Below are 12,654 nucleotides of genomic sequence, written 5' to 3' on the forward strand. Positions count from 1 at the left end.
AATAGCAACACATCTGAGAAAGCAGGCAAATGCTGGGGCACAATTCAACCCAATGGCTACTGGCTTTTGGTAAGCACTGGTTGCTCTTGTGAGACTTCCCAATCATTGAACTGGCTGTACCAACACTTTCAATCACCTGCAAAGCAGCTGCATTATACAGATGCACACTACCTTGGAGCCAGAGAAGTAAAACCATCTGCCTACTCTTAAACTTGACACCAGCGCTTAGAGGAGGCTAAATATAGAAACAGCCAACGCTTAAAGAGGTCCGATTGCAATTGGGAGTTTTATCAAAACTTAGGTGTTAGATTTCTGAGACACAGTGTACATGGACAAATTTCCTGTTATTCACAAGCCTGCTCCTGTTTTCCTTTATAGCTGAATTGGCTGATGTGTGTAAAATTTCAAATACCTGTGGTTGCAAAGTAAAAAAAAAAAAAAACAACAGTGTGTGATCAGTAACTGTGTCTGTTCTTTTCAGTTCTCAGAATGTTACACCCTCTTTCTGGACTACACAGATCTCCAATCTAAGACAAATAAGTAAAAGGAAAAAAAGTAAGGTCCAAACCTTTCAAAAGCAGGCTACAGTCTGAATAAGCTTTAATAATCTTTACCTTGGGATTATTTGTTGCCAATTTCTTGCCAAGACTCACATCCTGATCTCCGCCTCCACTCTGGGTAAAGGATATCTTGAAATGTGGCTGCCTTCTGGGGTTTTCCCCACTGATTTTAAAAGTACAACATTTTGATCTATCTTTTGTTTCTAGTTCTGCTTCAGTCTGATTCTCCTCTATGGTCTGGAAGTCTGCCCCGCGTTTCTGATGTTTATTTTTCACAAGCAGCCTCGGTTGAGATGAGCTCCTCTGCAGTGGAATTCTGGGATAACGCACCATGCGGATGCCTCTTAGGCTGTCTTGACCAAAGTCCTCCTGGGATGCAGCAGTCCGCTGACTTTCCTGGGTGTAATTCTGCTTTTCCTGTAGCTGGAAAACTAGTCTCTGCGTTGCACTATTAACACCAGCACATGCCTCTAGACTCTGCTGCTGGCCATCTCCGCCATAAGGAAGAATCCTGAAATGCTGAAAATCAAAAATCTCAGGAGAATTCCTCTGGATACAAATGGTACCAACACTAACACCAGGTTGGCCTCCATTAAACGTTCTATAGCCACTAGAACCAATGCTAAAAACTCTGCGTTTGGGAAGGTTTGGCTCATTCAGCAATGACTGGGAGTTTAAAGAATCTGGGCTGTAGTATGGAGGAGGCGGCTGTCGTGGAAAGTCTTCCTGAATCTGAGGTTCAGGATATGCAGGCGCAGGTCCAGGTGGAGTATAAAGAGGCGGTGGCACATCATCGGCAAGGCCACCAGAATCCCTGCTAATTGATCCATTGCATCGTTGGAGGGAGATCTGCACAGACGAGCTCTTAGTGGGTCGTGGCTCGGGGTAGGTGGTGAGCTGTGGTATAAACATGGAGGAGCTCCTTTTCAGTGAAGGCTCTGAACGCAAACCAAAAGTTCCAGAAGGAACGTGTTGCACAGTTGACTCCTGAGGAGGCCTAGGTAATGGAGGAGGCCTTAAGTAGTGTGATCTCGCCGCTTCGCCCTCTACTTGCCCTTCCTCCGAGTCTGTTCCCAGCATCTCCGGAGCTGTGTTGCTGCGGCCAGATCCAAAGTACAAACGCAGACGTTGAGCCATTTTCACCTCATGTCCTTACAGCTTCTGTTCACTCTCACTTACTGTTAAAACTCTGACTTACTCTTGGTTCCCTCCTCTCCTTGTGTCACCCACTTCTCCTGTGGCTGGCCAGATGACTTATCCCCTTTTTTCTTCCCCCTCCCTTCCTTCCCACCCTCTCCCAGACTCTTCCACAACTTTCCTATCCCACAATGAACTGCACACAGACCAGAGTTGTCTCACCACAAAAACACAGCAGCAGCAGCAGAATACTCAAATATAAGGTGGAAAATAAGTTCAGAAAAAGGAAGGGCAACTCTACTAACTAAAAAAATTAAGAATGGAGGATCCCTATAAAGCAGACTATTAGGAACACCAAGCACTAGCGACAGACAGCAGAAATAGCCTTGGTGGAGTGGCAGCCAGCATTCCTGTCATGATAGGGTAAGAGCGTGCGGAGTTCCTGGTTGCCAAGGTGACAGAAGGTTGCCTGTCAGTCACATGACTCCAAACGGTCTCATCACCTCAGGTTACAACACCGCATTGCCCCCCGCCATCAAGCCACATCACAACAACAACTGCCCAAGCTTCTCCTCAGACACACGATTCCTAACATCATCTAGTCCTTCACATCCACATCTCATTAAGATGCTGGATCAAAGGAGAATAAAGTAATAAAACAAACCTTTGTGATTAAACTAAATTAAACTAAATTAAAGTATATTTCATCTCGAAAAATATATCTATTCACCCGAAGAGGACAACAAATCCATTTTTTCTTTCTAACACAGAATAATTTTCTTACCGACTGACCCAATAAATTTCCTTTTCACCCAAAAACCACAAAAAAGCCACATTAAATATGAAAGAAGTTCTTGTAGCTTAGAATCAGATAAGGGTTTGCAAGGAAACTGTTACTAAAATGGACCAGATAAATAGGGACCAGGAAAGCAGAGAGACTATCTGACAGATTGCAGCTTTGATAAGATGAGCAACGCTGTCGTCTCTGGAGATCCAGCAACACAACACAGAAGAGACACACTGTCTCCCAAGTACAGAGCCAAACACTTAACTGGTTGATTGTTTTATAGGCTGCTCTGCTTGCATCCAAAAGTCACCCAGAATACAGTTCAGCTGTGATCCTTATCTTTACCCATGGAATGACATAAAACATTTAAATAATGTTTAAGCACTTCTAACAGCATCTTGTAGATTCATAAGGAGTGCTTTGTTTACCTCAACAGCGATGTGATTCAGCAATCTATCAGCATGTTGAAAAGAAAAGATTGTTTTGCTGAGCTGGCACTAGCGGAGGAGAACGTAGAGGACCGACAGAACCTCAGTCATCGGTTGACCTTTTAGAGGCGCCTGGAAAGCAGCTGGCTTGTTTTTACCTTCTGCCACCATTCGATCTAGGTTCTAATCTACTCTGGAACAAGCTGCTCATGTTCATTTACAACAAAACAAACCAAAAAAAAAAAAAGAAGCAAAGGAGTGCAAAGGAAAAAGGAAGAGACTAGAGTACAAGAAAAAATCATGTCTTGGCAGGCTGTTGCGCTTGGAGATGACAAACTGCCTGCAGTGTTAGGCAGAGTCAATACATGAGTGTGTGAAATGTTACGGCGAGTGATCTGTATGAAGAAAGGAAAACGTCAATGTGTGGTCCACTGGCAGCGTGATCAGCTGGCAAAAATGATGTAACATGCCTTCCTCGAATTAGATGTCATGCTGTACTGTAGACCTATTAAACCCCATTCTTTTAAGCCAAGTAAGTTGTACTTGTGTTGTATTGGAGGCATCAACAACAGAATATATTTAGTGTACCTAAAGCCTTAGTGTTACATTTCTATCTTATTGTAGCACAGACTTAAAGCCATCTGATAACAGAAGCATAAATCAATGGACCTAAAACAGCAAGCACCCCCATTAAAAAAAAAAAAGTACAGGCCAGAGTTGGAGGAGCTGCCTTGGCAAGCACCTCCTCAGACTTATAAGGAGTGAATTGTGCTTGAGGTTGTCAGTGATGTGCTTTCTTGTCATGTGATTTCTACAAAGTCTAATACCCTAGAATTGGTGAGAACCAGACGGACGGTCTTATCTGGAACGGAACATACAAATAAACCTTGGCTGCGTGTAATGTTTGTTTCATCTAAACAAAAAGCTTGTGAGTCATTCAGGAGACATAAACACAGAACACCCTGGGATTAGTCTTCCCCTTATTCAACAGACTCCATTAAGTCAACCACTTCACTATACCATCGGCTCCTCTGACATTTTATCGACGTCAAGTTTAAACAGTAGCGTGAATTACCAAATTTGTCATCAATGCCTACTTGTAACGCTAACCGCTGCAGCACTTGCAACGGTGGGCCTACAACTGGATATTTTAACAAGTGAAGGACATCGGTGTTCTTGTCGGGAAGGAAATACTTTGATATTTGACTACAGACTAATGCAGCAGCCATTAAAAGGCAGACACTGTTGTAGCTGAGCAATAAAACAGGCAGACAAACAGGCTGTTAGTCGTTTAATGCATAAATCTGCCTCAGCAATCTACTGAAAATCTTCATATTTAAATGGTGTCGGTGAGTAATGAGAAAACGCACAGGAGAAAGGATTAGGTTAACCCAAGTCACTGCAGACCGTTAGATAATCTTGTGTAAAATAAATAAAGAGATATTTTAATGTCAAAACATCAGAATATTTGAAAATAAAGCGTATCATTACCAAAACTACTTCTAGTGCTATCAAAACACATTTAAGCTCCAGCAAACTGTTTGCAAGGTAGCATAAAACACATTGATGGATAAGGAGGGAGTCTTACCAATCTGTTTTCATCAAACACCTCAAAGAGCAGCCTGTGGTTCTGTGGGCATACCTGTGTTGGTGACAAAACAACAGTGATGAGTGATGTCATCGTTAAGTAATTACTCCACATACAAATTCATTTTTGACGGACCCTTTGAAGGCATCTGCCTTTAATTCCATGTTAGGCACATTTCACATTTTGTCACCACAAACTTCAATGTATTTTGTTAGGATTTTATGTGATTGACCAATATAAAGCAGCCAATAAATCCCATAAAGCAGAGAATGTTGAAATTTTGTTTATAAAACAACATCCCAAGCTTTAAACAACTCATAGCATTGTTCAACCCATCATCCAAAAATCAAGAAAATGGCACAAATTGAAAATCTGATACGAACGTTCTGCATTTCACAAATGTCCCTTATGAAATAGTGATGAGAAAGTAGTATTTGAAACAAAAGTTATCTGGTCAAAAGAGACCAAAATGTTCACCCTTAACACTATTCCTGCAGTGAAACAAGGGAGTGGAGCTAAAGTGAAGTGGTTTAGATCAAAGCATACTCGGGTGTTCGAATGACATAAAGTCTAGACATAAACCCAATTGAGCATCAGTGGCAAGACTTCAGCAATCATGAAAAGGGAAAAAAATTCCAGTCTCTAGATATGCAAAACCAATAGAAACACAAGTCTCCAGCATCGTTTCACTACATATTAAACCCTGTGTTTGATACAATTGACATACAGCAGCCTACCACAGATTATTTGGACCTGTTCAAGGATTTCATCGATAAGAACCACAGACACCATGTGTGCCACTGTTACAGAATCAGCACAACTGTGAGTCAAACTCTGCAGCGGAGTAATTACATTATCTAATCAGACATTTCACTCAACTCAACATGCTGCATAATTGAAAGGGAAAGTGAGACTGAATGATTGCTCTACTTTTCTATTAATTTGGCTAATAATTATCTGACCACTCAAAGCATTAGAATTCTCTTCTCAATTGACCCTTTAATATAGGGAAGAATAAATGAGACTAGAGATCCACAAAAAGGTAACACACCCGCTCTGACACAACACAAACACCACAAACATGTGACAGGATTCCCCCCTTCACGTTCTCACATTTAGACCCACACAAAACACATTTTTCTGTTCGTCAGCAAACAAGATAGGAAACAGCGTGACAGCAGATTAAGTTTAACAATACCACAACAAGTTTCCAAAAAGGCTGTTATTCTGCAGAGAGCTAAAAGCTGAACTTACCCGAAAGAAGAATTCTTCGTTCCATTTAGGATTGAGGGTCTGAAAAACAGAGTTTAAATCTCATTAGACCAGTTAGTTGATGTTCCAAACCACAGCTTTGTGTAAGAGATTCTGAAACGTTTTTAGAGGGGGAATTAGAATCATATTATATCCAATTCGTGAACATTGAAGCCCTAAATTAGCCGTCATAAAGATCTTCATGTATTTCTAGGATGAATCAGATAAGCAGATACAATGTGATAAAAGGTACTGGTGAACTCCCTGAACTTTGACAATCAGCTTTTTATTGGGAAAATGATGGCAACAAAACAAATAAAGTAAAATCTACAGGGAGCACCGTGAATCATCATTTCTAAGTCTCATTGAGTCCCCCTGCTTTTTGCCATACTTTCCTTCATGCTTTATATCATTCAGCCATGAACCATCCACTTTGCCTCAACATTAATGATACCAGCAAAGGTGTCCCACTTAAAGAAACAAAGAACACGCAGAAGAGCCTGGGAACTGATACTTCTTCATCTGCTCCACATAGCAGTGTATTGTCAAGCTATTTATATCCTATAAAGCAATCGTGGCCACTGGCAGCATATGTCTGCCTGTATGGAGGCCTGAGCTGTCCAACTCCTATGGTTGCTTTTTGCTGGAACATTGATTCTAGCTACAAGAACATGACAAATTATTGGCAAATATATTGGTGTTGTTGATAGCTAAGTTAGGCTAGTACTTCAAACTTTTACCCCTTGTATTATACAGCAAATATCCAGAGAAACACCTACGCTTGAAAATAATATACTACAGAGTAAATTATAAAATATGATTTTATACCATAACAGCCCGTTTTGAAATTTAAAGCTTCACTAAACCGCATTAACATTAATGTCAACTAACAGCTCCCCCTGCTGTGAAAAAATATCCTCCCCAAAATAGCTCTCTGGGGGTAAAGACTCTACTGAACATAAAAATGAAGGACTGCTTTCTTTTCTCGTTTTACATTGAAACGACTGCCTTGATTCATGCAAAAAGCTGGTGGTAGTTTTTAAAAGGGGGGCAGCAGACAACCAGATGATTTAAATCTTTGTCTCATTTGGACTCACCTTTTTAATAGTTTTTGTCTGGACTAAAGCAAGCTCTTTGTTTTCATCAGCAACATAGAGGGATAGCTTGACATAAGGATCACTGCAAAAAAAAAAAAAAAAACATTAATAAAATAACATAACTAATGTGTAAAGTGGTAATGTAAGAAATGGTTACAAATGAAACACGAAGCTTTAGGCTTAAAATTAAAAGCATCTGTGTCTAGTCCATTATTATATCATCTGTAGACACATCACACAGCTAGTCGAGGATCACAATGGTGGACAGCTTTAAAAAACTGCTATTCCACACCTAACACCTGAACTAATGACAGCCCCGCAGGTAAAACTCCTTGCCTTTGGGAACGGCGAGATAAGGCTCTACAGTCTTATTGACAGGGTTTTAAAAATAGAAACAACTAAATATTTTGAGGTGAGAAGAGAGTAATGTGACTGTGGAAGTGCTGACAGGGCAGAAAGCTCAGGTGGGATCTGCTTAGAGAGGCAGACCTGGAGCATTCACAGGACCACGGACCACATGCTGTATGCTTACATCAAAGCATTTGTAAGCATTACTTTTTACAAATTGCCTATCCAGCTGGTAAATCTACAGTCCACAAAACACGAAAACATCAAAATAACATGTTATTTTACATTGTTGTGAAAATTGGCTTCTTCTTAAAGAAAGAATTGTAATAATTAATCAATTTACTTTTCATTTTTCCTCCTCTCCAAAGTACGTATTCTGAATTAACATCTATCACCGTGATATAGCAGATAATGTAATTCTCCACTAACACCAGGCAGCAGACTGAGAGTGAGAAAAGTGAGCTCTAAAAAGAGTGTCGCCTCATAGGAAAAGAACATCAGGTCTATTTCTAATAACTGGTTTTAAGCTACTGAAATGCGCTGCAAACTGTGCACAGAATGTGGTGGTGAAGATAAAACAGAATGATGGTCCATTGATTTGTTCAACTTTATAAGGCAAAGGTTGAACAAATGAATTCAGGACGTCTCTCACTGAGTACATCGTCGTTTTTTCATGTCATTGTCCACCAGCCGTTGTTATTCTCCAGATGAAAAGGCAGTTGATCACTCATGCGATCCATCATGTTTTTGTTACCTCTAACTTGCTCCACATAATGCCAACTTTTCTTTCTCACGAGGCACAACCAATGTTAAAAGGCTTGCAAATCAGCAGCCCTATCACACTAATCAATATGTGGGTTTGTGTTCAATAGGAAGCCTTAAGTAAATATCATTCCAGCATTGCCTCCCTGTGCGTCAGATCCCAGCTAAGCCAGACAAATTCTGGACTCGTTAAAAGGTTCCAGAGCATGAGCGTCACAACTCTGGGACACCAAATGTACCACAAAATATTTATACCATTATTCACTGAGTTTGTAAAAAACAATTCATGTACTAGGGCAATGGTTCCCAACCTTTTCTGACTTGTGTGTATATATACATATATATAAATAAAAGAATGGCCTGGCCCACAGTTTGCTCTGGCTGCCACCTGTTTAAGCTCGCTACATATTCAACTGAGCATTCCTAAGGAGAAAAAAAAACCTCTAAAATGTTCTTTGTTCATCTTCTACCTGCTGTAAAATTTAAATATGATTTCTATATTTTTTTAACTTTAACTGTCTCTCCATCTTTCTTATTTACCTATCTTTCTGTCTCTCTCTTCATCACTTTTATCCGTTTCTGTCTCTTTCCATCTTTCCATCTTTATCCATCTATCTATCTAGTATGTAATTACCAAGCTCAGTCTGTACTTTAGCTGCATGTCAGGGTCAGGGTATGAAGCACTTGGGCTATTTTGTGTACATCACAGAGTATGAGTGTGTTTTCGTTCAACTTTTGTCAGGTTTGCCAATGGAAAGTAGGGACAGACGCAGGGGCAGAAATCGCTCACAATATGGTCTAATAAAATGAGTAACATCAACTCTGAGAACGAACTATTACTACCTCGTCATCCCCTTGGATAATGATAGGGGAAATGCTGCCCTCAGTCAAACGTGTTAGCAAAAATTAAATGTACAACAAATGATTATTAAATAAAAATAATTTTATTGAATCACTTTAACTTGAACATCTTGCATTTTATTCTTTTCAGCTCAAATTAAAAATAAAGGAAACTGCTGCTGTGAAAGTGAATAAGTAATCTAAATAAATACAAAATCAACATGAATAATAAACCTACTTTTGTTATAACAAAAACTGGAGATCTTTTGAACAAGTCCCCAATAAACAGACATTTTAACCTAACAGATCAGCAACAGAACGCTTAACAAAAATAATATTCAGGCTCACTATATCAGTTTTACTTTGTTTTCATCATTTAACTCAGCTTTGATGAGACACGTGAGATAGTTTGTCCGTGATAAGCTTAGATAGATCTGCAGAGTGGAAACAGCAGCTCCTTCTCTCTCTCTCCTGGTAGCGGAGCATCGTGCAGATGAACAGCAATGACACCTCTGCTCTAGTCTTTCCCACCTTTAGTTGTTTTATTGTGTCTTTTTTGCTAATTTCGTTGATAAAAGCTTGGTGTATATTGCACCCGGGTCCTAATAAAGCATCACAGATCCAAGGATTATCCCTACTAACTGATGATATTTACCTTTCATCTTGGAAAATTTTTTTAAATGTTTCTCACGTACCACCTCGGATACGAGTATCCTCGGTTGGGAATTGCTTTACAAGGTGAACAAGAAATCTTCACTTTATATAGATATTATCTATATAAAACAACACTAACTAGCAATATGGTGGCCTTTGACTTCTCTGGAAGACAAACACTATAAATTACTTTTAAAAAAAACTTTTTTAAACTAAATTTCAAGCCTTCATTAAAAATAATAAATGAAAAAAGGGAAAATTTACAATTCTCATTAAAAATTCTTAGTTTGTCCAAACAATTTCGCTCACATTTTAATGCACTAAGACACTAAAAGATCCTATAAATGTCCCTAAAATTTTAACTCAGACTGATCTATGACCAACTAATGCAAAAAGTGATGGCTGGATACTTACCCAAAAAAATTTATTTTTAAACGTAAAAAAATTGAAATGTAACTTCTGATCTGTTTATTCGTCTTTAAAGCCACACAAATTAATTTTGGTAATTTCTGTTTCAATGCGGCTGCTGCTCCCATCCTCTTTCAGATGTGACTTCAACCTTCAAAATAGCACAAGCTCGAATCAAACAAAGGAGATTACAAAATAAGAGCATACCTGCCAAGCAGAATATGTCAAAATAAGATAAAAACATAGTTTGAAGCCAAAATGGAAACCAAACAGAGCCCCTCCACACATATGGTCACTGCTATGGAGTTGAGATTCTTTAAACGACACCAAGACACAACACAACATTACATAATCTGTTACTACCTGTCTGCACCGATGAAGATTCACTCATCTCAGCATACTGAATGCTTGAAATGCCTCTAGCAGAGAGACATACTTTCTTATTTCTGTTAATAATTATTTGACCCTTTGAGGCACTCACAGAGCACTTTCATCTCAAGATGGTTAGCTGATGGGTAAATAGAAAAATTAAATAAAAAAAGACGGCGACGTAACGGCAAAACTAACATAACTCGTCCTGGTGGAGCAGAAAGCAGAGCATTTCACACCCATCATCTGACTTTACAGGAATTTTCTGAAAGTAGAATTCCTGGAATTTTAATTTCTGGAGTTTTCTGGTTTTAGGCAAACTTTTCATATTCCAAAATTTTAAGATTTAAAAATAAAAATAAAAAATTAAGATAAAAGCTGCTGGGTTTGTGTAAAGACACAGAGAAAGGCTTCAAAACAGCCGGTAATGAAACAATTATTTAAACCTTTTGGATTCCTTCCAGAGCTTACTCTGAGTTTGGTGAGAATTTTGTTCTGTTTTTGCTGATTCTGAATATCAGCTAGATTTCTAATGAAACTTTTTCAGTAAAACCTTACATAACACCAGTATATTACACAAACTTCCCCACATCAAGCTTAACTTTATCGGTCTTTATCTTTATTCTACCGCTAACAGTATAAGGTTTAGATTTATGTTTAATCCCCAGTAACTTTAGACTGCAGTACACTTGTCTTGATATTTTACAACAGGTGCCCAAGGCTAGAGTTACCCAATACTAAAAATATATATATATAAAAAGATTAAACATTTCTATTCATTCACTTTGAAGTAAATTACATAATTTGTCAGAACCTTAATATTAAAAGTTTGTACTTCAAGAAAGACTGGTTTCATGACATAGTATGATGCAGAGCTAATTTACACACAAACATCCCGCACAGTATTTTTTGTGGTGTAGGAGGATAAAAACATTTGTTGGAAGGACATTTTGTTAAAACACTAACTGCCTGTTACCGTGGCCACATTTTACACCCTTTGGATCTTTCAAACATTTACTCCTTTAAGCTAAAACAAACTACTACTAACTATTCCAGAACAGTGGCTTCAAATGTTTTTAACCACAGAAATCTGATTATCGGTTTCCTGACTTGACTCTGATTGCTGTTTGAGGTCAAATTAAGCCAGCTGCCTCCTTCCTGGATCCTAAATCACAGCTTGCAGTTACAGTTACTGAGCAAAAGTTGATTTGGGCACATTTCAGACCATTGGGAATTGCTGTAAATTTGATTTGCCATGATCGGTTTTTATGGGATTGCGTGCCATCCCAACTGGACCTGAAAATAAATCAAATTCCAGTCCAAGTATACCCTGCTGCCTTAAATCCACAAGATACAAAAGAAAACAGGGTAAAGAGGAGCACGGACATGGAAAGAAGCTGAAAATGTGTCCTTATAAGCAAATGTGCTGCTGCTTGATTGCTAATTAGCGTCTTCATGATCCCAGCAGTTTCTAATTGCATGTTTGCGTGGTTGTGCCATGTGCAGTGACTAAACATTAGCAGTGAGCCTACAGTATCTCAGTTCTTTTTGGAAGCATTTTGTTCTGCTTTCCTCTATTAATAAAAAAAATCCTGCAAAGGTAAAAACTTGGAAACTTCAATTCATCACAATAAAAGCTGCTGGATTCAAACTGAAGCTCAGACAACATTATCTTTGAGACTTTATCAGCATATCAAAGTAGGTGTAATAAAGCAGCTACAGCAAGACATTTGGAGCAAAAAGAAGAACAAGCTGACACTGTTTGAGTCTCTCAAAAGGTGACAGACTGCCAAGTCAGCACCGTCTGCGCGAGCTAGCCACACATCAGACCTCATTCAGCGTTTCTTCAGTACGATCCGGCCTGAGCAGTGCTGCCAGCGTAGAAGAGCTCGCACAGACCTGAACATTCAGTGGCTTATCCTGCCTGGATAGAATACGTTACTGTAATCCCAGAGAGTGGTAAAGACTTAAACCTAATTGAGGCTTGCACAGAACATAATGTAAATCCACCTGCATATAAAAGAAAATCACTTGATTTCTTATTCTAAATTGGCAATGTTCATGTTGAGTAAAGAAGAAGATTGCCAACTCTTAGTCGGCCTCCTTTGACAATGCATCAATAACTGCAGGGCTGCTACATGTGTCTGCGTCGCTGCTTCATGTACAGACCTATTCAGGCATTCAAGTGCTGGAATGTTAGTGCTGCTTTCTATGAATTTGATGTATTTAATGTGGTCTTGGGGGAGTTTAATGACAGCCATATCACTGTAGGCGCCGCTCCTATGACAAAACCCTGGATTTGAACAGCTTAAATCTTAAATCTTTTTGCCGGTTCAAACATGAAGCTGGTCGACTATTAAAATGACAAAACATTTAAAGAGGCAACTAACTAATTAGCATTCAAGTGATTCTTAAAACCACATGC

General features: G+C 39.0%; 1 protein-coding gene across 9 annotated transcripts in view; it reads right to left on the reverse strand.

The window, feature by feature from the left end:
• Positions 1 to 12,654, reverse strand: part of nedd4l (NEDD4 like E3 ubiquitin protein ligase) — a 55,246-nt gene that overhangs the window by 35,065 nt on the left and 7,527 nt on the right. For 3 of the 9 annotated variants that reach the window (XM_047372335.1, XM_047372333.1, XM_047372332.1), the window contains exons 3-5: positions 6,849 to 6,930; positions 5,755 to 5,793; positions 4,501 to 4,554 (exon numbers count right to left, since the gene is read on the reverse strand). In XM_047372335.1, the coding sequence (XP_047228291.1) occupies positions 4,501 to 4,554; positions 5,755 to 5,793; positions 6,849 to 6,930 (175 nt within the window). Of the gene's footprint in view, positions 1 to 614; positions 1,773 to 4,500; positions 4,555 to 5,754; positions 5,794 to 6,848; positions 6,931 to 12,654 lie in introns of those variants that run through there. The other 6 variants (XM_047372329.1, XM_047372327.1, XM_047372326.1 and 3 more) reach the window with 4 other exon arrangements.

The sequence above is a fragment of the Girardinichthys multiradiatus genome, chromosome 8, assembly GCF_021462225.1.
Source record: "Girardinichthys multiradiatus isolate DD_20200921_A chromosome 8, DD_fGirMul_XY1, whole genome shotgun sequence".
Taxonomy (NCBI): Eukaryota; Metazoa; Chordata; class Actinopteri; order Cyprinodontiformes; family Goodeidae; genus Girardinichthys; species Girardinichthys multiradiatus.